The sequence below is a fragment of the Aulostomus chinensis genome, chromosome 24, assembly GCF_037954235.1.
Source record: "Aulostomus chinensis isolate RoL2024-O1b breed Wild chromosome 24, RoL_Achi_v1.0, whole genome shotgun sequence".
NCBI classification, from domain to species: Eukaryota; Metazoa; Chordata; class Actinopteri; order Syngnathiformes; family Aulostomidae; genus Aulostomus; species Aulostomus chinensis.
In genome coordinates this window covers 6950091-6976744 of record NC_141343.1, presented here as the reverse complement: position 1 = coordinate 6976744, position 26654 = coordinate 6950091, and the positions used below count along the sequence as shown (strand labels likewise).

The 26654-nt window shown below is 41.0% G+C and overlaps 2 protein-coding genes across 5 annotated transcripts in view; one reads left to right on the top strand and one right to left on the bottom strand.

Annotated features, from left to right (window-relative positions):
* The window catches only part of acap1 (ArfGAP with coiled-coil, ankyrin repeat and PH domains 1), an 18531-nt gene extending 9113 nt beyond the window's left edge, over nucleotides 1-9418 (bottom strand). For both annotated transcript variants that reach the window (XM_086197957.1, XM_086197956.1), the window contains exons 1-8: nucleotides 8952-9418; nucleotides 5063-5120; nucleotides 2746-2865; nucleotides 2533-2586; nucleotides 2366-2424; nucleotides 1432-1615; nucleotides 1018-1062; nucleotides 344-439 (exon numbers count right to left, since the gene is read on the bottom strand). In XM_086197957.1, coding sequence (XP_086054083.1) covers nucleotides 344-439; nucleotides 1018-1062; nucleotides 1432-1615; nucleotides 2366-2424; nucleotides 2533-2586; nucleotides 2746-2865; nucleotides 5063-5120; nucleotides 8952-9004 — 669 coding nt within the window. In that variant the 5' untranslated portion in view covers nucleotides 9005-9418. The remainder of the gene's footprint in view (nucleotides 1-343; nucleotides 440-1017; nucleotides 1063-1431; nucleotides 1616-2365; nucleotides 2425-2532; nucleotides 2587-2745; nucleotides 2866-5062; nucleotides 5121-8951) is intronic.
* On the top strand, nucleotides 9081-26654 carry agfg2 (ArfGAP with FG repeats 2). 3 transcript variants are annotated; one of them, XM_086197959.1, is made up of 16 exons: nucleotides 9081-9354; nucleotides 11946-11999; nucleotides 13808-13993; nucleotides 14739-14832; nucleotides 15195-15310; nucleotides 16863-17010; nucleotides 17312-17432; nucleotides 17525-17629; nucleotides 19206-19238; nucleotides 21015-21251; nucleotides 22189-22261; nucleotides 22385-22428; nucleotides 22614-22706; nucleotides 23826-23945; nucleotides 24737-24807; nucleotides 24945-26651. In XM_086197959.1, the coding sequence occupies exons 3-16, from the start codon at nucleotides 13827-13829 to the stop codon at nucleotides 24990-24992; spliced, it is 1470 nt and encodes a 489-aa protein (XP_086054085.1). In that variant the 5' UTR covers nucleotides 9081-9354; nucleotides 11946-11999; nucleotides 13808-13826; the 3' UTR covers nucleotides 24993-26651. The 3 variants fall into 3 exon arrangements, with proteins under 3 accessions (XP_086054085.1, XP_086054086.1, XP_086054087.1); XM_086197961.1 differs by lacking the exons at nucleotides 9081-9354; nucleotides 11946-11999 and having other exon boundaries at nucleotides 13930-13993; nucleotides 15203-15310; nucleotides 24945-26654; XM_086197960.1 differs by lacking the exons at nucleotides 9081-9354; nucleotides 11946-11999; nucleotides 19206-19238 and having other exon boundaries at nucleotides 12859-13993.

Genomic DNA, 26654 nt, shown 5'->3' with positions numbered 1-26654 from the left:
AATATTTCCTGTTGTTGCTCATTTGTTCCTGTCACAATACCAGTGTGATGTCATCTTGTGACTCTTCTACCCCGCCCCCGGGACGATGAAGACATTTGTAATTTATTGCACGAAACGTTTTTATACTCAATGTATCAAACATCCATCCTGATTCAACAGGGTGTTTTTATCAATCAAGTTCCTGTACACTTGAGCTGCTTTTGTGTCCAATCAGCATCTACTTACAACCCTTCATCACTGGCTAAATCTGTCAGAATGCTCCAAGAAGATGATTGTCTGATTTTGGAAGCGCCAGAAAATCATCTCGGTGGACCCTTGGGTGCAAACGCTAACATATAATTACCTCTTCGCTAAGTTTCCGTCGGTAGTCCTCCAGTTCCGACAGTGACTGGTGGCCATGTTGGAACAACTGGGCCTGGGCGTCCATCAGTGACAACATCTAAAAGGAAGCCCAAATTTAAAAGAAGTCAACATTTTCTACCAAAATGTCTTACACAAATGCAACAATTCAACATGTGTGCAAAAACAAGAACTTTCAGAAGCAGCTGAAACTCGTACATGGCTCTTCTTTGTGACTCCAGAATGTAGAAAGAACTAGCCACGTATATTTAGCTCAGAGCTCATGATAAATTATGGCTAACAACGGCTACGGCAACAAAACAAAACAAAAAATGCCCAAACGAACTCTTAAGTGCATCATCCGTTTTAATCTACTACTTCTTTATCAAGTTCTAAGCTCTGCCATCCACAAATAATTTGATTTCAGCTAAAAACAAACTACAACCTGTAGCTACTGTAGCTTTGGTTAGCTGTTAGCTTCATGCTAGCGTGGCTGGCTTTTCCTGCATTCTGGAGTCCTGAAGAAGTGATGAAGGAAGGACAAAAAAACCCGATAAAAAACCATCCTTGTGATCTTAACATTGATTCCTTAGAGCTTTAAAGGCAACAACAACAACAACAACACTTTTGGGGTGAAGTATTGCTTTAAGAACTGTAAATAGGCCAGTGTGAACTCACTGCCATCAGAATGTCAGTCTTCCTCTTGGCCTCGATGACATTAATCTGAAACAAAAGGAAGCGGCAGTTAGAGAAGCTGTTTGTGTTTCCAGGACCAAACAACAGCTCAAACCTCTGAGAGCAACGACCACAAGTCTGGAGAGAAGCGCAGAGGAAGCCTGTTATCATTCACAACAGCCAGAGAACAGCTATAATCAGACATGCTGGATGCTAGTTTTCCATCAGAGCTTGGACGGGTTTTCACGGTGTTGTTGAGCTTGATGGAAACTTGGATTGTAACATGTTTCCTCACATATGTTGTTAAAGTGGACACTAGACTATTGTAACAAAACAAAAAAAAAGGATTTTAAATGTACTTTAGCACAAAATGAGATGTGAAAGTACAACACGCATGTATTCACGGTACTTCCTCACCTCCAGGACGTAGTCCAGGGCCCCAGACCTGAAGGCCTTGCGCGCATTTAGCAGGCCGTTGCTCGCCTCCTCCACCTCGTGAGCTTTCCCACGGGGGGCCTGAGCGTTCCTCGCCAGCGCCCCCTCCAGGCATTCGCTGCTACGCTCAAACTCCTTGCGCACGTCTTTGAACCGTCGTACATCTCTGGAGGATAGTAGTACAGGGATGGGGGGGGGGGGGTGTTAGTACTGCTATAGTATATCCTTTTTCATACATAACTGAGATTTGAGAATCCTTGTCGGCCATACCTTCATGATCAGTAATTCTGACTCATTTTTTACTTTTGGCGTGGAGATTTTTGTTTGTTTGTTTGTTTTCGGTCTTTCAAGGTTTGTTACACACACACAAAAAAAAAAAACAAATATCCAGCTGAATTTCCCAAAAATTGTTAAGGGGCAGATTGTTGGTCAAGGAAGAAGCCATTTAATTCTGAAGCAGATCTGTCAAAGACGATGGAAAATCAGCATTTTTTATAATGGAGTTTGGCCTGCAAAGACAACCGCATACTTTTTGGTTTAGCAATTTGTTGGTCAATGCGTACACGTTTTGTTTTGTTTTTTCTGAGAATAAGTTGTTTTATGTATTGTCAGTAGCAGGATTTAGTTTCTTAAGAAAGTTTTGGTCAGTTTGAGGGTACATGCAGTTGGTATGTACTACTTTGCATAAATTTAACACAGCCTCAGCTTTTTTCCTTTCTGTTTGTTATTAAGCGGCAGTCTCGTCTCTCTTGACTCATCAACCACATCATTCCCACTAATAACAGCGGATTGCGAGACACAGTATGAGGATGATGAGGAGGAGGAGGGGGAGGAGGAGGAGAATTTGTCAATGCTAATGGTTTTCAGACGTCATTTCCTCCTGAAACTGATTAAATGGTAAAAGTGGGCCACTCACTCTTTCACAAAGTTCTGTAGCTTTGTCTTGACAGACTTCTGTGTAAACTCAATCACCTCCTGAAAAAGAAGACAGTAATGACATATGTTTGTGTGTGTGTGTGTGTGTTTTCGGGGGGGGGGGACGCATGACCACATACTGCCGCTGATATAAAATACATGACTCACCACTTGGGCCTCCAAAATAAGAGACAGTTTTTGGGAAAATTTGTCCAAACACTCCTGCAGAAGAGACGTCTTCGATTAGATCAGCGCTCTAAAATCCTTCCGTGGACATGGATTGACTTGACACAGGCTGAGTGGTACTTTTACAGTGTAGCAGTACATCTGAGTGTATAAATATCTCCTTGGTGAGAGGTATCTCGGTCTCGCTCGTCTCACCTCCATCATGCTGTCGCCGGCGCAGTGATGTCCCAGATCTTTGAGGCCGCTGACGAAGCTCCTGCTGGTCTGGCAGTAGACTCTGCCGGCCTCCAGCGTGGCCTGGCATTGTTTCACAAGCTGGAAAACACACAAACACGAGTGTGTTTGAGCTTTTGTGTTTTGGTGTCTTAATCTTACCTGCTAAGGTGCGTTAGCAGAAGCTCAGAGTGACTAAAGCTCACTAGAATTCGTAAGACGGCGATGAGTCATACTATCACTGAAGCTAATTTAAGCATTCATGAGTATCCTGTCGAGAGGCCTTTTCACAGGTGTTACGAGCAACGTAGAATACTGTGATACTGAGCCAGCACGCACAATACTGCAATAAAGAGTGTAGTTAGTAGTAACCCACTCTGTCTGCGTGTGTTTCCATGTCTGTAGTGGCACTTTCTTGCTACAGAAGCCGACCGATGCATCAGAGTGACCGATACTGGCTCGGCTGATACGCTGCCATGGAGATCAGTCTAAGTTTATTTCTTTAACTGTGAAATATCCTACTGTCAAGAAGTTTTGGGCTGATTGCAAAAAGAATATGAACTTGATTTGTTTTTGTTTTTAGTTTTTTTAACCCCCTAATGTTCATACCCATTTCTAGTATTGGTCGAGCTCCGATAATCAGAATATGTGGGGGGCAATTCTGTTGCTGTTCTATATACACATATATACATGTATGTATATATATATATATATATATATATATATATATATATATATATATATATATATATATATATATATATATATATATACATATATATATATATATATACATATATATATATATACATATATATATACCCATATATATATATATACACATATATATATGTATATATATACATACATGTATATATATGTATATATATATACATACATGTATATATATGTATATATATACATACATGTATATATATGTATATATATACATACATGTATATATATACATGTATATATACATAATGTATATATATGTATGTATATATACATACATGTATATATATACATGTATATATATATACATACATGTATATATATGTGTGTGTATATATATGTATATATGTGTGTGTATATATATGTATATATGTGTGTGTATATATATGTATATATGTGTGTATATATGTGTGTATATATGTATATATGTGTGTATATATATGTATATATGTATATATATGTATATATATATACGTATATATACATATATATGTATATATACGTATATATGTGTATATATACGTATATGTGTATATATACGTATATATGTATATATACGTATATGTGTATATATACGTATATATGTATATATACGTATATATGTGTATATATACGTATATATGTATATATATGTATATATACACGTATATATATGTATCTATATGTATATATGTATATATATGTGTATATATGTATATATGTATATATATGTGTATATATGTATATATATATATGTATATATATATATACACAAACACACACACACATATATTCAGTTTGCTGAAATGAAGTAACAATACGCAGAAATAGCAAGTTCATTACCTCATTGTTTCAAGATGGCCAAGCACGGTTTCTTATCTCGCAATGTCAGGAACAACGAGAGCATTCATGAAGGAAAAAAAGTTTTGTCATCTCGAAAACTCATTTAAAAAGTCATTACAAGTGTGGCCTTTCTCATTCTGGAAATTTGAGAGATTCCGGGAGGTGTTTTGCATATTTTCTTTGATTGCAGCTGCAAACATCTTTGCAAACCAGCCAGCGGGAGCGGCACACCTTCAGCTGACACAATGCTCTCACGTGAAGTTGTTTTATTTAATCCGTTGCACACGTTTATCCGTAACACGGTGAAAGCGGTGCAAGAGCAAGACAATGTGATTATCTCATAATAAAAATATGCTACTGCAGGTAAGAGGTTTTACTTTAAGTGAAAGGGTAGAAACTGCTGAGTCATGCGTCGTGTAAAATGGCACGAGGATCTGATTCCTGTTCATCCGTTGCAGAACAGAAATCACCTGATATCAGAAGAATCGATGTGAAACTGCGCAAACACCTGATGAGGAACAACGGCTACACCTGTAGGGGGGTTCTCTGCTGTGGGACAATATGAGGGGGGAAGCAGCACCTGCCGCTTCTTCCTGTCTGCTAAAAATGATCCAAACCACCACCACTGCCGCCTCTTCACATCAGGACAATAGCAATATTGATGTGTGTGTGTGTGTGTGTGTGTGTGTTAGAGGTTAAGTGGAGCACTGACTCGAAGTGTGAGTGGGTGTGTGAGGCTCACCTTGTCTAACCGTGTTTCAAGTTCACTCACATCGGTTTGGACTGCCTCGATTTCAGCCCTAAAAACACACACACACACACACACACACACACACACACACACACACACACACAGACACACACACAGATTATATGCCATGTTAAACTAAATGCTGTCTCTTTATCAGAGGTTATCAAAGTGAGGTCCTGGGACCACCAGGGGTCCTTAAGGGTTTTACAGGGTGTCATCAACAAACAGTTTTATTTCACTTCTACCTTACTACCTGTGACTGGGTGCAAAATACTCAAGAAATGGAATGTAGCATCATTGATCCGACTCTTAAATCCATCATTTTTTAACAATTACAAATATTTTTCCTGACATTTTTGAATAATTACTTCCTGATTTATTCATTTATTTGCTTATTTCCAAAATATTGTCTTGAATCATTTGACCAATTTCCCGCTGATTTTCTGGAGATATCTTGCTAACAAACGGCTATCATACAAATAGAAAAATATTAAAAAAAAACTTCACTAGGCTCATGACAAAATACAATTTTTATGATTTATTATGAATATTTTTTTTCTCCATAATTTTGCAAATATGTAACTTGAAAGTGGGAGTGTGCGGCAGGCTTTTTACCCAATTGTTTCTGCGCTCTCCTCTGACAAACCTGACACACACACCAGTGTCCAGAGATTTTTTTTTAAATTAACACATAAAAACAACCATGATACTTAACATATTTGTTGATAGTTTCGAGGGTGGGATGAGGGATTCTGGATTTCTTGACCATTTCTTTAGGCTGTGACAGGCATTTTAACCATTTTGAGTCAAATAGATTTTGGTAAACGTGTGAATCGAATGAAAAAAGATCAATTTTAGAGGTCGAAATCTTCTTCTACATTTAATTTCCAGTAGACACGGTGCATCTAAGTCCTGGTGCTCCCTTCTGCTGCTAAACTACAGTTCTCCACTTACAAGATAAATCAACAGAAAGGGTCAAAGAGCAAAGGAATTTCATTGATTTTTTTTTTTAAAGATACATAGTAAATGGGTAAACAAGCAGTACAAAAAACATATAATATGTAAATATATAGTATATAAAAAATGTTTTTTCTGTGATACATTTTCTATAAATCAAACACAAAACCGAAACTCAAAACGTAACACTGTCATTGGCACCTGTACCCTTTGACCCCATACGTGGATTTAGCTCATAATGGAGGACTGGGAATGACCTGCAGAGGGCAGCAGTACAACTTGGTATACTGGAAGTTTACTGGAAAGAAGAAGAAGAGGAAATTGTCTACATCTAAAATCTATCTTTTTGTCTCTTCGCATATTTACTGAAATAAAAAATAAGTTAAAACGTTTCAATTTTGATAACATTTAATAGGGTACCAGGTAGTTTAAGTTTGCTGTCGTGAGCATTTTCCATGTTTGCATATTTTTAACGTCAGTTATTTTGAGCGCCTCTCAAGCGAACCAGTAGTAGCTATAAACGTTGCGATGAACGCACCGACCAGTTTCTGGATAATATTTTTTCCATAAATCTGCATCTGTACCTACATGAAACGTAACACTTCACATGCATGACTGTGTATTTGCTTCTTTTAAGAATAGAAACCTCACATGCTAACTCCGCTAATCTGATGATGAGTAATGAGCATGTTGAGTTTACACATTCTCTGTTGTGTTGCAGTGTCTCATACTTGGTATTTCACTCATCTTCAGCTCCCCGCGTGTGTTTTTGATCACTACACGTCGTTATTTCCCCTCTGAGACTTTTTTTTCTTTTATAGACTTTAATTGTTATATATATATATATATATATATATATATATATATATATATATATATATATATATATATTATGACACTGGAGTTTTGTTTCTGAGTTAAGAGAGAGCAGGGTTGTCTGTTTTTGGCCTGACATTCCGCATCTAGTTCTGCCTAACAGCAGCAGCAGCTCAACCGTGTGGTTTCCGCTGCCTTCCACCGAAAAAAGTCGGGGGGGGGGAGAAAAGAAAGAGACAGTAACTGTTTGTCTCTCTGTGTTTGTTAGTGCAGGAATCAAACACTGAGGTCATGTCCAGCTGAAATACAACCAAATAACCAAGGAGCGCAGAGCGGGGACGTGATTAAAAGAAGCACAAAAGGAGGCCCCTGGAGAGGAGATGGGGGGGGGGGGCTTCATTAAACAGACTTTTCACCCCTCATTCAGCGTCGCAGGACAGTTTGTAGGTGAACCAGAAAGCGCTAAAAACCTGAGGTTTCCGTGATGATTCTACACACTTCCTGTCTCTCCTGTTGATCACATCTCAACTCACTTCCTGTTCACCCGTTATTACCTAGCAACAGCACAGTTTAGCTGTCCCGCTTGAGTTCTTTTTTTTAAAACATTCTATCCCCCCCCCCAGCGTATCACCACTAAGTGCACCCAGGGGTCATCAGGGCTCAGAGCTCGGCGCTAAAGCATTTCAAAATTCACGCTGCGGCCGCCTTCGCCACAACAGGGAGTCAGGGTAGGAATATGCCAGATCAGCTGGAAGACAAGTGACTCAGGAAGGATGCCAGAAGAGACCTCGGCATGGGGGGGCACACACCCAAACTCTCTGTTAAATGTCTTGCAAAACCAACTTGGCGACACTTCCCTTTTGATGGCACCGGATGATAATTGCGTGTTGAAAGAAAGTTGATTTTAAATGGCGGCGGACACACAAGAGCAGCCACGGAGGGAAGGGATGCCAGTTAAAAAACCTGATTACATCATTACCCAGCAGCATTTTCAAAAAATAAATAAATAAAAGTTGCTGTCAACTAGTCTGACAAAAGCTACAAAAAATTGTTTTTAAAATAATATTAAAAAAAATGACTCTCGAGATGAAAATTCTCTCCTCGCAATTTAATGTCAGACCTCATGTCAGCGTTTGAATGTCTGTCATTCCTACTGGTAAGGATCACCTGACCTCTGGCACATAGACGTTGCTGGTGTTTAGCATTAGCTGCACAAACTGACTGATAAATGGCCCGTCGGGGCCCGATATGTCGGCCATGTGTTGGCAGGGGCCAATATTTCTTGTCGCAAGATGCCAGTGGCTGATGTTTGCAGTGATGTGAAAGGTTTAAACACCTGAAATTAACTTGAGACATTAGCAAAGTGTTAGCAATTTGTTAGCAGTGCATCAGTCGTGTGCTAGCAGTGAGTTAGCAATTTGTTAGTAGTGCGTTAGTAGTGAGTTAGCAGTGTGTTAACAATTTTTAAGCAGAGTGTTAGTAGTGTGTTACCAATGTGTTAGCAATGTGATAGTGCATCAGTCGTGTGTTAGCAGTGAGTTAGCAGTTTGTAAGCAGCGTGTTAGCAATTTGTTAGTAGTGCGTTAGTCATGGGTAAGCAGTGTGTGAACAATTTGATAGCAGTCCATTAGTTGTGAGTTAGCAGTGAGTTAGCAGTGTGTTAACAATGTTACGCTGATTCTGGTCTGCATTCTCCAGCACAAACTGAGCCGTTTCTATGGAGATTCGTGAAACAATAAATTAGTATTTATATTACTGGCTATAAGGATGGTTAATATGCTAACATTGCACACAGCGCAGTGTATTTGCGGCGTGAACGTCATGTTGAAAAACGTGGGACTGGATTTGTCTTTTAATCAAAGATTTTTTTTTTGATTTCTTGGGGGGGGGGTAAACATAAACGGTATGCATGCAAACAAAATCTCTCATCGGTATCGGCTAAGTATCGGTGTTTTTTATCAATATCGGTTCAGAATTTCACAATCGGTGCATCCTAAAGTTCCTGAGTCGGGGACGTGGCTCTGACATGAGGATGCTGTGATAAAAACACTTGAGTTTAAGGAATAAAACACGCGTTCACGTGCTTGAAGCCCAGCTGGGGTCGTACCTGAAGCGTGGGGAGTCTTTTAAACACTCCTCGAAGTCCAGTTTGATTGTCATCTCTCCGTTTTATCACACACCAAAAAACAAAAACAAAAAAAAACCACGATAAAACACACACGCGCGCGCACGAAGCTCGAACTTCTCGGCTGATTTCAACTCTCGGTTTGTCTCATCGTCCTCCCTCCCGGTGAGTCTGGATTCCTCCGATCAGAGCCTCCGGTCCTCTGCCCGTCTTCCTGCTCTGTGACACATCCGACGCTCACTTGTCACTTCTCGGTATGAATGGACGCGGGAGAGCCGGTAGGGGCGTCGCGACCATCTCCATCCGGTATTTTAACGCTAAAGTGGTCCTGAGTGACGATGAGGAAGAGGATGAAGGTGTGATTTCCCACGAGAAAAAGATGCGGGTGAGTTCCAGGGGAGCTGAGGACGGTCCAACCGTCTCCGCAGTGACACTCTCACGCGCTCAACTACCCCCCCCCCCCCCCCCCGTCTGTAACTATTTCCGGGATTGTAAGTGACGGGTTCATTGTGGTGAGAACACAACCTACAGGAATAAGCCGGAAAAACGGTTTAGGAATTAATTATTATTAGTAATTACTTGGTGTCTTGATTTGGGGAAGTTTAGCTCTTACTGTATTTGTTGTTTGCTTGTTTGTGTGCTGGATGCATGAATTGTAGTATCGAAACACACACGCACACACACACACTCTATGGGTGTGTATTCTTGTCTGGCAACCTTTTAAATTCTCTGTTGTTCCTCTTGAATTTACGTTGGAAGCCTGTTCCTGCCAAGCGAAACAACAACACAAAAAAACAAAAGAAGTTATTGTGGATGGAAACAAAAAAAAGAAGGCAAAAATAAATCATATTAATTAAAAAAAAACATGATCAATTTGGCTTATAGAATATTCTTACCCTCTTACTACTCTTATTTAATTTTTTAAAAATTCTGTTATAGTCATTATTTTTCAAACATCCTCTGGCTTTGAAGAAAATCTGTGCGGCAATAAAAAAGTAACAGTGAGGGCTGTTGTATGTACTGCAATTGTTTAAATTTACAAAAACAAGTGTGTCATATTGTGTCACAGCTTTTATATAGTTAATGAAAACAATAAGAAAATAATAAACTTCCATAAAACACATCGCACAACTTGTGAGATATTGACTTTAAGATAAATTGGAGAGAGTGTTCTACGACAAAGGAACTTTTAAGTTAGTACATTTTTTTTAAAAACAGGAAGCACATTTTTTTTAAGTGACCCTTGTTGACATGTTTTTTTTATTTTTGGTAGTCTTTTTCCTCCGTAGGCACTTTTCGAGCGTGTTGGGCAACATGAAATGAGCAGCTTCACTCTTTGATGACAGAGATGCTTAACGGTCTCAACGGGGTTGTTACCGTTCCTACTGAAATCCGTCCGTTGAACCAGTGTGTGTGTGTGTGTGTGTGTGTGTGTGTGTGTGTGTGTGTGTGTGTCTCCCCCTGCTGACCAAACACCGTCACTGCAGGCTTCTGGCACAACCTGACTCATCTGAAAACAATATGAGTCTAAGTTTTCTTCTTCTTCTTCTTCTTCTTTTCTCGCACTGGTGCATGTTTCAGATGATTTGTCTCTGCTGATCCGCTGGAGTCTGTCCGTGACTCAGACTGTATTTTTTTTTTTTTTTTTTTTTGGAACCTCAAATTCTCCTAGAAAATGTTTTCTCCACACGTCATGGAAAGGGCGTGTTGTGTTGCTAAGTTGCCTCATCAAAATAAACAGCTCACAGATATTATCTCACCCAGAGAGCTTTGTAACAGTCTATTAAAATGACCCGAGTACCACATGACATATGAGGAGGAGTTTTTATTTGCTGTAACACACAAAACAAATTCACTTTTTATGTCCTCTAAATCGTAACATTTGTCGGATTATCTTTGCTATTCAGTCTATTTCTCCCATTTGCTTTTTTATTGGGTTGCCTTTAAACTATTTGTTGTCAGACTCCTGGAGAAGTTTAAGAGTTGAGCAGTTTTATTACGGAAGCTTTTTCCTGCTAGAAACATGTTTTTGTGTTTGTCTGTTTTGTTTCATTTTCGGGTTTTTTTTTTTAGTTCTTGTTAGAAAATCTTAAGAAAGTTAAATATAAATAGCCAAGAAATCCTCAGCCGTTTACTGCAGATTCTCAGCGTTTTTATGTAGAATTATGCTTATTTATTTAATTGACATTTTAGAGTATTTTTCAGTGTTTTTTTTTAAACTTTTTTTTACATTCTGTTGCTGTTTGGTTGGATTTAGGGGACTGAAAAACCTGATAAGCAGCTATTACCTATAAAGCTAAATAAATAAAAAGCCAAGGAAACAAACTGCTCTGAAAAAATAAGTAAATCTTCTAGCACTATGTTTAGTAGCAGTGCTAGTAGAAGAATTTAAATCATTACTTTTTGACTGACTGATTTATTTGTGATATTTCTGGGTACATTTAGGCAATCGAAAAATCTGACAGGTTGTTATTACCGAAAACATTTTTAAATTTCTGACCAGCGAGCAGTTTGCCTTGAAAAAGTAAGTAAATCTAACTATTAATCTTAAGTTTAGAAGTGCTAAACTAAACTTGACGTTTACTGTTGGACCTACTTACTTTCTTAAAGGTTCGCAGTTTCGTAGTGAGATCGAGTCAGTGACATCAACCTGTCGGATTTCGTGAGGGTTTCAAACTGAATCTTTCACAATACCAACCTCGCTGGCATTCTCTTAGCCTCTCTGGTAGAAAACGCTGAAGGCAAAACTTCTCCCTTGAGACAGAAACCTGGGAGTGTGTGTGTGTGTGTGTGTGTGTGTGTGTGTGTGTGTGTGTGTGTGTGTGTGTGTGTGTGTGTGTGTGTGTATGGTGTGTGTGTGTAGCTTCACATTAAAAGCTCCGAGGGCCTGTTGGTTCTGAAAGCAAAATCAAGCAGGAGTTGCAGAGGATGATGTAAAAGTTGGTGGCTTGACAGGTTCTGGTTTGTCTCTGACAGGAGAAGGAGATGCCCTCCACGCGCAGCCAAAGTGTGAAGCTCGCCAGAGTTCAAGTAAGTACATCTGTGAGATTTTTCAAAATAAAACATGTTTTTTTTTTGACTCAGGTCAGCATGCTTGGATAAAAAGCTGTGCTTCAAGACTCCAAAAAAAGGGATCCAAATCAGTTACGTTAACATTTTTCAAGTAAACGTAGGTGTTGACCTAAATGGTGCAAAAATCAAACATGGAAGGAGTTTTGGGATGTGTTGCGACTCCGGTATAAAACCCTCGACTCCTGTGAGGAAAAACAAAACATTTAAACATGATTCCAAAGGCAGAAATAGGCGGAATCACACAGGAGGGATCCCAAATGGTGCAGTGAGTTAATAACCCTTTATCGGGAATGCAAATGTCCCTCAAATCCCTGGATGTACGATACAAACGTGCCAGTGGCGAAGCGGCTCGTATGTTTATCCGAATCGTTTTTTTCGTATTTGTTTTTTTACACGCTTCAACTGGGAAGCTCAACAGTTTAGGGAAGAGATGGACGCGGATGTCAAGGTTCAGCAGCGTGAAGGAATTTAAATCGTCTCTGGCCTTCGGAGACATTAATCTTCAGACTCGTGACAAATATTGTGTTCTGGCTTCTCTAAAAAAAGAAACAGAAAAGAGAGACTTAACTTTTCATTTAACTTCTTGTGTCTCGCTGTCATCCGGCGACATGTCGACTGGGTTTCACAGGACCAGATTTTCCTGTTGAGGTACAAACTCAAGTAACAAACATATTTGTCCAGACACCTGCTTAGGCACAAGCTTTTAAGCAGGGATACAAGCGACAAAAACTACACTTTTCCTTTTTCCCATCATTCCTACGTTATACCCGAGTGATTTTATGTTATTATGTCACAGATGACCTTTTTTTTTGGGGGGGGGGGGGGGTGTTATCGAGGGTTTGGACCCCTGATGGCTGTCGCTGATTGTTTTAGTAATCCAGACATGGTGGCGGATTTACAGCAGCCTATTCAGATCAAAGTCTAATCCATGACCTACTTACAACCAAAATGACCATTTGTAGCTTTTCAAAAAAATAAAAGAAATAAAATATGTATTTGCAGGTGATTTATGAAAAATACAGTACCAATGATGTAGAGACTTGAAGGCTTCAGGCCACAAACACTGAATTTAGGAAACGCTGAAGTAGGAATCATGGAATATCCGGATCGTCAACTTGTGAAATGACAATTATTTACTTATTCATTTATGTAATATGTAATATTTTTTGCTGTTGCATTAATGAAAAAAAAAGAAAAAGTAAGCACAAGCATGGCTGTTGTTGGCTTCCATGGAGAGTGGCATATGAATAATTTTACTCCATTTCTTTCTTTTCTAATGCCCAAACACTTTTTTAAATTGTGGAGAATCTAATAATAATAATAATTATTATTATAATAATAATAAATACAGAGCTGGATATTATTTTAAAAGTTGTTGCAATGGGGTTGGACACCCACCCCCCACCCCAGCTTCCTTCCGCCCAGGTCCTCCTGAATACCTAGACACGCCCCTGATCATCACACACACGCACGTCACCTGTTGTTCGCTTTTATTTTGAAAGAAACCTGCAGCTTTTTCCGGTGTGTTGCAGCATTTGCGTATAACTCGACCAGCCTCTCCTCTGTGTAGCCTTGCACTGGAGTGAAGCTGCAGAAAAGCCTTCCTACAATGCGGGCGTGAAGCGCTCCGTGTAGTAAACGGAGGAGCGCCGGTAGACGGACAGCGGAGGGTTACCGGTGTACGCAGACCCCTTGCTGCCTGTCTGCCTCTCCTGCCTGCCTGCCTGCCTGCCTTGCCTGCTTTGCCTTGCCTGTCTATCTGTCAGGCACCATCGCAGGGATACAATGTCGAACCGAAAGCACCGGGACAACCAGGAGATCTGCGCCCGAAAGGTCCGGGAGCTGGCCCAGTCTGGAGTAAACAAACACTGCTTCGAGTGCAGCCAACCCGGGGTGACTTACACCGACATCACGGTGGGCAGCTTCGTGTGCACGTCGTGCTCTGGAATGCTGTGAGTAACAACCTGCAGCCCCTCCTGCTCCTCCTGGCTTTTTTAAAAAAAAAATTATTATTATTATTTATTTTTTTAACAGAGACGTAGCAGCATCAGGCCGGGGGCTGCACCATGCACCAGACAGATTTACAGCCTATTATTTATTTCTTTTAAAGGAGGGAGTGCTGCTGCTGCAACAGCGGAGATTCACTACAATAAGCTCACATTAATTTACGCAGTCTCTCTCTCTCTCTCTCTCGCTCTCTCTCTCTTTCATGCGTGTCTTCCAACAGCTTCATAAACGGTCATTTTCCAGCTCTGAGTTACGTTTCATTTCGTCATGGTGGTGCAGGTTTGACACCCCCCCCCCCCTCCTCCTCGTTCTTCACCTCCTCTCTCTCTCTCTCGCTCTCTCTCTCTCTGTCTCTCCAGGCTCCTCTCCAGTGTGGGCGTGTGTTTGTGTGCTGTCACATTTTGTTCTGCATGTACTCTAGTCCCAGCACCCCACAGGAAGACGGGTCCAGCACTATTCTTGCGCAATCTTTGCACATGCGGCAGTGTGTAGTCTCACCCCCCACCCCTCCTCCCTGAGCATGGAAGGACACATCAGGGAGTGTGTGCGTGTGTGTGTTGCACCATGTTCCTTTAAATCCACAGTTCTTCACCCACCTGCTCCTGCGCACCCCCTCGCGCACACACACACACACACACACACACACCTCTTGACGCGACTCTTAATTCAAACTCTTCATCTCTGTTCCAGGAGAGGCCTCAACCCTCCTCACAGAGTCAAGTCCATCTCCATGACAACTTTCTCCCAACAGGAAGTGGAATTCCTCCAAAACCATGGCAACGAGGTGAGTGACATAACTGCAGGTGCCCTTGTTGATGTTATGAAAGTGTGTATTCACTCATCAGACTGATAGTTGGCGAGGATGTGTCAGCGGCCTCTCCTCCTCCTCCTCCTCTTCTTCCTCCTCCTCGCCATCAACTGAAGAGCGGCTGCTCATGATTTGCTAATATTCACTCTCGCTGATGACTCACTAACGGCAAAATAAGTGTTTTCTCAGAGCGTAAATGTCAAACAAGATGATTTTATTTCATGCAATTAGAAACCGACTCCTTCAGATGTTTGCGACGTGTGTGTGTGTGTGTGTGTGTGTGTGTGTGTGTGTGTGTGTGTGTGTGTGGTGTGTGTGCATGTGTGTGTGTGTTCAAGGTCGGTAGGAGGACTTGGCTGTGTGTGTTTGATCCAAAGACGGATGGTTGCTCTGATATGAAGGACTCGCAGAAGTTCAAAGAGTTCCTCCAGGACAAATATGAGAAGAAGAAATGGTGAGGTTAAATTTGCTGCATAACCTGCTGAATGCTGATAACCAGGGAGCAATATATATATATATATATATATATATATATATATATATATATATATATATATATATATATATATATATATATATATATATATATATGTAGTGTGTATATATATATATGTAGTGTGTATATATATATATATGTAGTGTATGTGTATATATATATGTATATATATGTAGTATATATGTAGTGTATATATACTACATATATATGTAGTGTATATGTAGTGTGTATATATATATATGTAGTGTATATGTAGTGTGTATATATATATATGTAGTGTATGTGTATATATATATGTATATATGTAGTGTATATATACTACATATATATGTAGTGTATATGTAGTGTGTGTATATATATATATATATATATATATATATATATATATATATATATGTGTATATGTATATGTATATGGAGAGAGAGAGAGATTTTAGATTCTCTTGATGGAATATAAAGTTGTTCTTTTGGGGGGGGGGGGGGTACATGTATCTTCAGTGCTTTCCAGTGCCAGACAAGAAGATAGACACCCTTCTCTCCTCTCTATGTACAGTGGGGAGGTGAGAACAGTTGACAGCTAGTTAGCTTAGCGCAATGAATGGTCGTGGATGGGAAGTGCTGGCATACTTCTGTAGTTGTTCAGTCCCAAAGTAATCATCCTCCTCTCTTGGAAAGTCGGCCATGTTCAGTAGTAGCAGTCGCGCCTCGTCTTCAATAAATGTTTTGTTTTGTAGGTGAAAGTGGAGCTTTTGTCGAATCACTGCACCGTCAGGAAAGTAGTTCCGACAGTGTCTAGCCCTTCATTTTCATTTCATAACAGATAATACACACGCCCCTTGCTTTATCATATATATATATATATATTTAACTTCAATCTTTACTATAGCAACATTTACAACGCGGACATGTCACTTGTAACAGTAGGATAGCAAAGCTCCAAACAAATGCTAGCAAAACAAGTACTCGCTAAAAAAAAAAAAGAAGAAGCAAGAATTCTGATATGTATCTATTAACTATGGTTCCAGTCCAGTGTTGTCATTTTAAAACCTGTATCGATTTGATTTTGGATGCCAGTTATATCATGGAAAGTAAAGATTGATTCAAAGAGCTGTGTTTGATAACTTGATGGTACTATGCTAACAGTTCCCATCCACCACCATTCGCTGTGCTAAGCTAAGTAGCTGTCCTCTGTGGGTTTGAAGGTTAGGTGTGATCTCTCTTCTTGTCTGGCTCTGGAGAGAACGGCAAATAAATGTATTTTCTTGTAAAAATATGGAAAAAGTGATATCAACTGTATCACTTCTAGAAGTGAAAGGGCATACCAGCACAAAATCTGATCAAATGATGTTGGTTCCAAAATTAGACGTGGTTTGTTGCCAGTGGAACAGGGACGCCTACTCAGAAAGATAGTGTGGTAGCTGCTGAAGTGAGAGGATAGAAAAGTAGCCAAGCTTCAAGTGCTGCAGATATTCTTCTGATAGACAGCTAACACACTTTCCATCTTTTCCAGGCATTTTTCCAAAAGTAAGAACCGACGGGATGTGGAGGGTCCGTGGAGCCCCGGCGTCCAGGCTGTACCCCCTTCACACGGCCCTTTAGGCAACCAGGCTCCTTCTTCCCATAACCTGCCCCCTAACGCCAGGTCGACCAGGGCGCTGGTGAGAAGCTGAATGGTACTTGTGTTAGAGCGAGACAGAGACAGACAGAGAGAGAGCTGGAGATGAAAAAAAAGAAGGGCGTGGTTGGAAAAGAGGAAGTAGTTCAAAGAGTGTTGAAAAACGGAGGTGAAGAAATTGCCGTCCTGGCTGCAAGAGAGAGCGAGAGAGACGAACCAGGTAGCCTTCACTTCAAAGCCGCTGTTTATGAATTATTAAGAACAATTCTGGCTTTGTCTCTCTCTCTCTCTTTCTCTCTCTCTCCCTTCTCTCCATCTGTTTCCCTCCATCTCCTCTCCTCCAGCCTCAGTCCCAGATGCCGTCATGGGATCGAGCCCCTGCCATCTCGCCCGCCGACATGCGAACCGACGCGTTCACAGCTCGGCCCTCGCGCTCCCAAAGCTTCAGAGACCCCCCCCTGAAAGGTGGGAGGCTGATACCTGCTCTGCTGATATTTTAAAAAGCCTTCACTTGTTAGTAATTTTTCTGTATTTGTCATTTATCTCGGATCCCGCAGATCCAACCATCTGCGGGATAGAAAGACAGCGCCCAGGCTCCTTGTCGTCAGCGCTGGGGGGTCACAGCCACGCGCCCTCCTTCCCGGCCCTGCCACGACCCTCAGGTTTGTCCCCAACCAGATATTTCAGTTTCAGGCGTCTTCGGTATGAAGTTGTGTTTTTGTTATTTCATTGTAGAGCTCAGCTTATGTTCAACAGCATCACACTGATGAGGTTTGTTAAGGCTCGGGCTTATCAGCTGATTTTTGCCGTTTACGGGTGTATATATTGGCATGTATGTGTTCCGCAACGACGTCTTTGTCATCATATTTTAAAATGTATAATTACCTTGTTACAGTACATCCCCCTTTTAACCTCCTCCAAGATGGTCATGTTTTCTGTAGTATTTTTGCGGATTGACGCAAAAGACGGTTGCAGAATGGGCCGAGGAGGAACTCTTCTATTGGTCATTGGTCCGTCACATTTTGAAACTATATCGATTATGGTATTAAAACGAAGCTTATAAGGTCGCATCAAATTAGCACCGGATACATACAGTAACTAGAGGACATGAGGAGCGTGTGTACCTCCTGCTAGTCGACCTCAGCCAAACTCAACCCCCCCCCAAAAAAAACAGTTTTTCCCAAAGTTAAGCAGATCGGGCTAAAGTCTGAACGGGTTCTTCCTTGACCCGAGCAGCACTTGTCCATCAAGTCTAGTAAAAACCGGCTGCATCATTTTTTTGGTATAAAGTCAAACAAACGGCACAGAAAATACGACCTCCCGTAGCAGTGAATTGGGCAGTAATACATTTTGCCAGTACTTATGTATGTTTGTTTTGGTTTTTTGTTTTTTAACTCAGCTTTAGTCAGGGGGTTGACAATAACTGTGCCACATCCCATTAAAAAAAACAGCAACATACATAACTTAGAATTATTTGAAGTGACTTCATAAAAAACACCATCCCTTAAACAGTAAGTATTCCTTGGTAGCCAAAGCTGGTATAACACGTTCCGCTAGACCTCCATTGTTGTCCAAACAATCCTTCCTGTTGCTCTGAGCGACTTGATCCTTTTATTACGATGAACATGGGCACCCTAGTTTATTTTTAGCCTACTGTAGCTTCCAGTATTACTCCAGCAATATGTGTCAATCCGATGCCAAAAATAGACCTCAAACACACGCATCCAATCGCTATTTACTCCTAATAATTACTTAAAGTTGCAGGGCTGTTTTTTTTTTTTTTTTTAAACTGCTTTGCCATTATTATTTTTTTAAACAAATCAATGTATTTTTGACTTTTTTTTCCTCTTTTTTTTCTATTTTTGGCAAAGACTTAAACATTGTTATGTCCAAAGTGGCTGGAAAATGTGTGTGACTCCATGTTGTTGACTGACAAAGTGCATCACTGTTGGCTCTATATGTCATTCTAGAACGGACAAAGGAGGAGGGGGGGGGGGGGTAGCAGTAGTCATCATTTCCAGCCTGACAGTGCTTTAACAGTGTCACATTGGTTAAAAAATGCATCCATGTCATCGTCTTGGCACACTAGCATTGCTGTCCATGAATAGCAAAATTCACCAGAGAGCTCCGGCCGGCCACAGATGTCAGCGAGGCCTGGTGCGACGTCAGTGACACTCTCTTTTCTCCTCTCTTCTTCCCTTCTGTCCCTCTCTTATCCGAAACTCCCCGACCTCATAGCCAGTAGCTCTTTCAAAAACCACTTCACTTTAGGTAAGAGAAGGATGCATGCGCATGTGTGTTTGTGTGTGTGTGTGTGTGTGTGTGTGTGTGCTGAATGGCTGATATCGATGAGCTTGTCTGTGCCGTTTCATTCATTATAGATGGTCATGCCGCTGCTGCCGCCGCCGCCGCTGCATGCGCATCACGTGCATGCGAGTCTGACTTCTCGTCAGTTCAGAGGAACAGCCCTCTGTATTCATCCAGCGTCACATGTTGCAACTGGGGTCGATATTTATCTTCATCAGTCAGGTTTCCCACATCAAAGCTCAGATCTAAAGCAAGATAGACACACACACACACACACACACACACACACACACACACACTCACACACTTCCCTGTGAGGAAAAAGTTTAAAGTACTGCTATTTATAGGTGCTAGCTGCTGCCCCCGTCAGCACAGGCCTGCTGATATTTCACACCACGTTGGCGTTGAAGCACCTAAAAAGTATGTAGGACACAGCTGTAATCCCACGATACACAACGCAGGAAGTTAAAGTATGTTAGCCAAAATAGCCCTTATCGCTAAACTTTGCTGATTACATCCACAAAGCTTGAATGCTTTATCACTCTAGATGGCGTCTCTCAAGCTGGCTCTGCTTTCTGTTCCAGCTTCCTGGTTCAAAACAGCCCCACTGTCCCATTGTCTTTTGCTAACAGCTAAAGCTAGCATGCTTTGTAGCTAATGTTCCAGAAAGGTTAGCTACCTTCCATTATGCTAGCTGTGCTAGTTTCCTGCCTTTGTTACCTGTGTCCCAGTTGTATTTACACTGGCACTGAAAACTTTTTGGCTTGCTGCTGCTGTACTTTTATTTTTTTGATTACTTTTGTTTGTGTTTTGTTAATGCTTAACTGTGATGGAAGCTCAAGCAACTTTATTATTTTGAACTAACCCCCCCCCCGTTTACCATTAGCATGAACTTGTTAGCAAAGCATGAGACGAACTGCACTCATTTAGTTCTTTTTGTTATGTTTTATCTCTTTTTTTTAATAATTTTCCATTTTTTTCTTTCTCTTTGATAACAAATGAAATAAATGTGATTTAATTTGGAACAAAAGGAGTGCAAACTTCACAATTTCCAGGAGTGACGCTAATCTCCGCAGCACCCCACACTTTTTTAGCTTTTAAAAATATCTTGCAGGTGGCTCCTCGGGTTTACTCCGTTAGCACCTCCCCCTCGTTTGTGCTATTTAGGACCTCCTAAGTAAAAATTTGCTGAAAGCTCAGAGTTCACGAGTAGCGTACGAGAGGTCCGGTGCTGTAAATATGAGCTCGCAAGTTCTTTTTATTAGTATTAATTGTCTACATCAAATTTAAAAAGAAAAATGGAATTACACTTGTGACTGCTGTTGCCTGGCCATGTCCTTGTTTGTTAGGACTTTAACACATCCTTTCCAACTTGTATCTCAATCAACATTTAGTAACAATGGGTAGCGTTCGCAACGTAATTCGGTTGGTCCCCGTCTTAGCACGCAACCCTAATTCTATATAACAGTACATGATAGTGTATTTAGATAAATATCCATTAATGGGCCTGGTAAAGCATGTAGAAGCATTAAAGAATGATTTTTAAAGAGACAAACAGCTGTCACGTCACATGATTCTCATCAGCTGATGGACTGTAGTCTGAGAAGTGTTGTGGGATCGATTACATTTTGCTTCAAATACCTCAAATTTTTTTTCTGCTTTTTGTTGTCAACTGAATTAAAAAAAAATTGTATCTTTGTCGTAATACTTCACCTTTTTCCACACCCATCACGCTCTCAGGTCGTACGGTCTCGGCCTCCTGTACTACGGGACCCTTCAGAGCCTTCCCCAAGTCTCTCAGCGTGGACTTTGGAGGTCTGAACCATCCTCCGCCGCAGCCTCTCCCCCAGTCTCTATCGCAGCCTCAGCAGCCCGCCAGCAGCGGGCAGACGACCCCGCCGGTGTCCAACAGCCAGGACCGGTACGCCGCAGTGTCGCACCTGGACAGCGTGTTTTCGGACTCATCCTCTGTTGCAGGTGGTCCACTTTTTACTTTACTGACTGAAGTACTGACAGTTGAATTGCTCACACACACACACACACACACACACAAAAGAGTCATTTTTCACGTTTCCAGCTGAATCACTAGCAAAGCCCGGGGAAAAAAACACGTTAAACACACCAGTAGGAGTCCCTTTGGCTAGATTTAAGTATTTTCTGCAAGTAGGAGCTGGTACAACTCTTGTACTTTTACAGTGTTTTACAGTGTGTATGTGTCATGAAGTATTTTTACACGGCTGTATCGGTGGTAGTTGTACTTATATAAAGTCCTCAGCAGTAGCAGAGATAGCAGAGGGAGAGTTTGCGTGTGATAGAGATTGTCACGGCCCGCTAAGCTAGGTTGCATAACATCCGTGCTCCAAATGCCAAGGCTTTTAGGCTGCTTGAATTCTACTCATTGTGTTTGCTCCAGATCATTCGAGGGGTCCTGTTGACAGATTTCAATCCGTTTTAAATATCAGATATATTCCGCAAGTAGTCAAAGCCGCTGTTGTTGTTGTTTTTTAAAATGTTATTTAAATGCACACGGTTCATGTCATAAACACCCCTGAAGCTCGCTACAGGAGGCTTTGTTGTTTTCCACCTTCATCGCTGCCTCCCCCTGCTTGGCAGAGTGAGGAGGTTATTGATTTTCTGCCGGAGCTCGCTGAGGTTCATATCAAGCTGACACACACGCACACACGTGCACACGCGCGCACGCGCACACACACACACACACACACACACACACACACAAAATGTTTACTTCAAGGGGGCTTGTAATGCTTTTGTTCCAGCATGACTCTTAAGATGAACCGTGCTGAGATATCTGACTAATACAAGAAGACACACGTGCTTGATCTCTTAAATGAGCGCTCATTAATGCCCTGAGGTTATACATCCGTGTGTGTGCGTGTGAAATCCTTGTTTGCAGCTCCACCTGCTGGTCCTCCTCAGTACAGCACCCTCTTTGGCAACAGGCTCTCGTCCAGCTCCACTCCTGCCAGGTAGAAATATAGAAATAGACTCGTCAGAATGGTTGTGTTTTCTGTTAAAGATCAAACCCTGATATAGAAATTCTTTTTTTCTCTCTCTCTCTCTCTTCCTCTCTGTTCGACTCCCTCCCTCAGCTCCCCAGGCGTCGATGCCGTCTCCAGCTCTCAAACCTTTGCGAGTAGGTAGCGTGCTCATGCCCGGTTGTGTATCTGCATCCTCAGCAGGCCTGATTACCATGCATCAGTGTGACTCAGAGCAGTGTTGTGTTGAATAGCCAGGAATGTACCCTGTTAACCCCACACACTGTGAATTATCCCTCCCCCTCCCCCTCCCCCTTCCCCGACCCCCACCACCACCTCTCAGATTTCCCCAACCCATTCAGCTCCGGCTCCGGCTCAGCTTCCCAGCAGCCCATTGCTCTCTCCCCCAGTAACCCCTTCAGCAGCGCCTCAGGAGGTGAGCCGTTCAGGGTCTTTCACGTGAAAACGTTTTTCTTCCTCTAACCTTCAGTTGTGTTTCGTTTTCTTTTGTTTTGTTGGCAGGAGATAATGAGGAAAATGACAAATTTGGCTTTGATGCTGTCAGCATATCCCTGGGATTTGCCGTCTAAAATGAAGTATTTTAGATTTTGGATGTAAATATGCATTCATGTAACATTTCCCTCATTATTTTATTTCTATAAGAAATACAGATTTCTTTTTTTTCATCTTGGAAACGTCTTGATTGCAGAGTAACCATCTGCATGTATACTTCTTTAATCTAATACTACAAACACAGTATCACTGGTACTGAAGCCGTACTTGAAATTACATTTTTAATGTGATAACTGGTTAATTATCTTGTCGTCGTGATGTAACAAAGTTAGTTAAAGCTTTTTATCTCAGGAATACCTGCGTTATCTCATAATATTGAGGAAGTTGTCCGTCTACATTTAGTAACATGTTAATTATCTTATTGTTTTGAGACAAAATTTGATAACAGGAAAATTTATTATCAAGATTTATTTAATTACCTCATAATTAATGAGTTGTCTTAACGTTTAGTAACGGGTGATTGATCTCGTTATTTCGAGATCATGAAGCTCGTTAACAAGATGATGAATTTGCGTGCTTTTATTCTGTAATGAAGCTCGTTATCTCAGAATACCTCGGTCTTCACATAATAACGAGCTTGTCGTCCCGTTAACTTTTAATCGGGAGTTAACATAAGATAGACTATTAACAGGTCATCGCAAGAAAACTGCACTTATTCCGATAATTAGTTACATACATAGCCTGCTAACATGTTATAACAAGTTAATTAGGTTGTTATTAGGGAGTTATTATTTTTTATTTTGAGAAATATAAGTATTATCATGAGATCATCCATTTTGCTATCTTGAGATCGCGAGATGGTTCAACTTTTTAAAAAAAAGTCATGGCATTTTCAGCTTCTCATGGCTTCCATGTTCATTTGTCCAAAATGAGCGTGACCTTTGACCCCCGTGTCACGTTCAAGTTCCAAGTTTTGTCGTTGTTTTTTTAATTGGTGTATTTAGTTGTACGTTATCTCTATGTGGGTGTGTCATCCCTCCAGGTGACTCCAGCGCGTTCGTCACATCGCCCACTTCTGTTTTCCCTCCGTCTGCCTCGTTCCCCGCGCCCGCCACCCAGAATGCTTTTCCTCATGAGTCGGCTAATAACCAGGAGGCAAATGGTAAAGTTAAGAATCCTATGAGAACGTCCGACGTGACAGCTTGTGTTTGTGTTTCTACTTTTCCGTTAGTTGTGTATGCTTCTCATGTGTAGAAGAATCTGGGTCAGTTTGGTTTTAAAACAATATTTTTTGTTGTTGGTGTTTATAAAAATATTCCCCCAGAATGATGACATCACAAGCCACTGTAGCGCAGGGACTTTTGTCACCACCTTTCAAAAGAATCAGTCGCTTAAAAAATATCTTAACAGTCCTCAATTAATTAGACAACACAGAATAAAATTATTCGAATTGAAATGGTTTTCAGTAATTAGAAAATTATTTTCTTCCTGTGTTGATTGATAAAAAAGAGCCATGACAGTTGTCACAAGTCAAGTCAGTTAATAAAGTTAACAAACACATTTACACTGGTATATTTATATTTATATGTTATTTAAATGTAGTTTTTATGCTTCTTGATACCCAGAGCTGACAGAAATGACATTTCAACATGTGCAACCTTCGTATTTGTCAATCCCGGTCGTTGATGTTGCGGTTCAGGCTGGTCTGGACGTAGAATTGAAGGTTTCTGATTCGCTGCTGACGGCAAAATGGTGGAAAATAGGTTTTGTAGGATGGAAACATCAGAGCCGACCTGCCAAGCTGTTTGATCACCTGACGGGGGACGGCGCGGCTACGACCATCAGTTGCAAAAAATAGTTTGTTACTGATGCGGTGTACAGAACCACACACACACACACACACACACACACTGTACTGAGTTGTGTATGTTCTGATGATGTGTGTGTTTTCAGGGTTTGCCTCCTTTCCTGCCTCTGACTCTCAGCCCAAAGTCCCTCGGCCGATGTCGGTGAACCCGTTTACAGTAAGTACCCGTTAGCTCTCTGGCGAATGCGTGATACACACTTTACTGATGGGGAGGGGGGGGTCCTAATTGGTATTTCTCTACCGTAGCTGCAGGAAAGTCTTTCTCACCCTCTTTATTTCTGTCTTGTCTTTCAGGGGAATGTTTACCCCAGCCGAGGGACATCTCGAAACCCTTTCATCTGACCCCGCCACCCCATTCCCACCCCGCCACCCCGCTCCTGATTTCACCCACCCACCCATCTCTGGGAACAGAGGGAGAACTTGAGGAGTCGCTGCCATTTAAATGCCTCTGAAGTATTTTCAACCTCTTAAAAAAAAAAAAAAGGAGGGATCCATGCAGACCTTCCTCCTCCTTTTTCTGTCTGTGTTTACTTGTGTGTGTCTGTGTGCGTGCATGTGTGCGTGTGTGTGTGTGTGTGTGTGTGTGTGTGTGTGTGAGGAAGAAAATAAGGCATGAATGTAATTATGAAATCCAGTCTGTATGGGAGCGTTTGCCTGCTGTGTTTGTACCAAGTGGCATATGTCATATCTGTGTGTGTGTGCCAGTAGACGCCACCTCAGGGCTCAGTGGGAGTCACGAGTAATCGAGTAATCGAGTAATTCAATTTTTTTTTGGGTTCGTTTTTTTGTTTTGCAGAAATATATGACATCAAAGCCGCTGCTGCTCTTTTGCTTTCATCTCCTGCTTTAAAGTGCAACAAAACAAAAACAGCCCGCCGGTAAAAACAAACAAACAAACAAACAAACATTGTCTGCATCTTTTTTTCTTTTTTTTTAAAGGAAAGCCAGTTTTTAGAAGATGGTCATAACCGCCTTAACAGCATCTTGATGCTCCAGATGGACGGAGTGCGTAAACCATCACTGTTTTAGAGTTTTGTTTTCCACTTTCAGGCTGCATGAGCTTAGAGGGCTACAAAGGAGATGCTACTGAATGTAAAAGCAATTTCAAAATAACTTAAATATGTATAATAAAAAAAAAGAAAACTTCATCGCTACATGTACTGGACCAAAATATTTCTCGCTGTTTTTCCGTTGGTTTTTTGTTTTTGTTTGTTTTGTTTTGGTTTTTTTTTTTGTCGTTTGACATGGAAGCGATGCTCCCTTATTTTGCCAAATACAAGAACAATAAAATGAAAAACATGTAACATATGTCTTTGCAAGTATTCATGTTCATAAATTCAGTTTGTTGCTTCTTAAGTCAGTCTGAGTGTTTCATTTATATTTTTAAAAAAAAGGTGCGATGATTGGTTTAACCAGCAGGGGGCGCGTGGCTTCCATTTTTCTGTGACCTCATGCACAAGGTTACTTTTGGATGCATATTGCATAACAACATACATACTGCATAAGCATACAGGACAAATATAGAAACCCTTTAGCCTGCAGCCAGGATTTCCGAATTTGGAATGATTTATTATGTTTCTCGACACAGAATTACAAATTTAAAACCCTACATTTATCAAAATGTTTTGTTTTTTTTCTTACAGAAAGATTTGAGGTTTCACTGCTCAGCCAGACAGTTGAGACGGATCAAAATCATTGCGCTCGTGCACAGTCGGAGAAGGAGAGACCAGCGCGTCTGGAAATCTGCAGCAGCATAATCTCCCATTCAGGAATCAGTATTCCTGAATTTGTTATATTATTATGCAGACACCGGCAGTATTAAGGGTTTCCTGCATGTTTGAATGCTTAAATCTGCATCATTTTTGTGCAGATTTTAAGGTTTTCCTTCTTGAATCGATTGCACAGATAATACTAAGAGATGTTTTATAATAATATTTGAATCAACCTTTATTTAAATTAGTAGGATGCACAAAATAGCAGCATCTTTCCCCCAAAATACAGCCT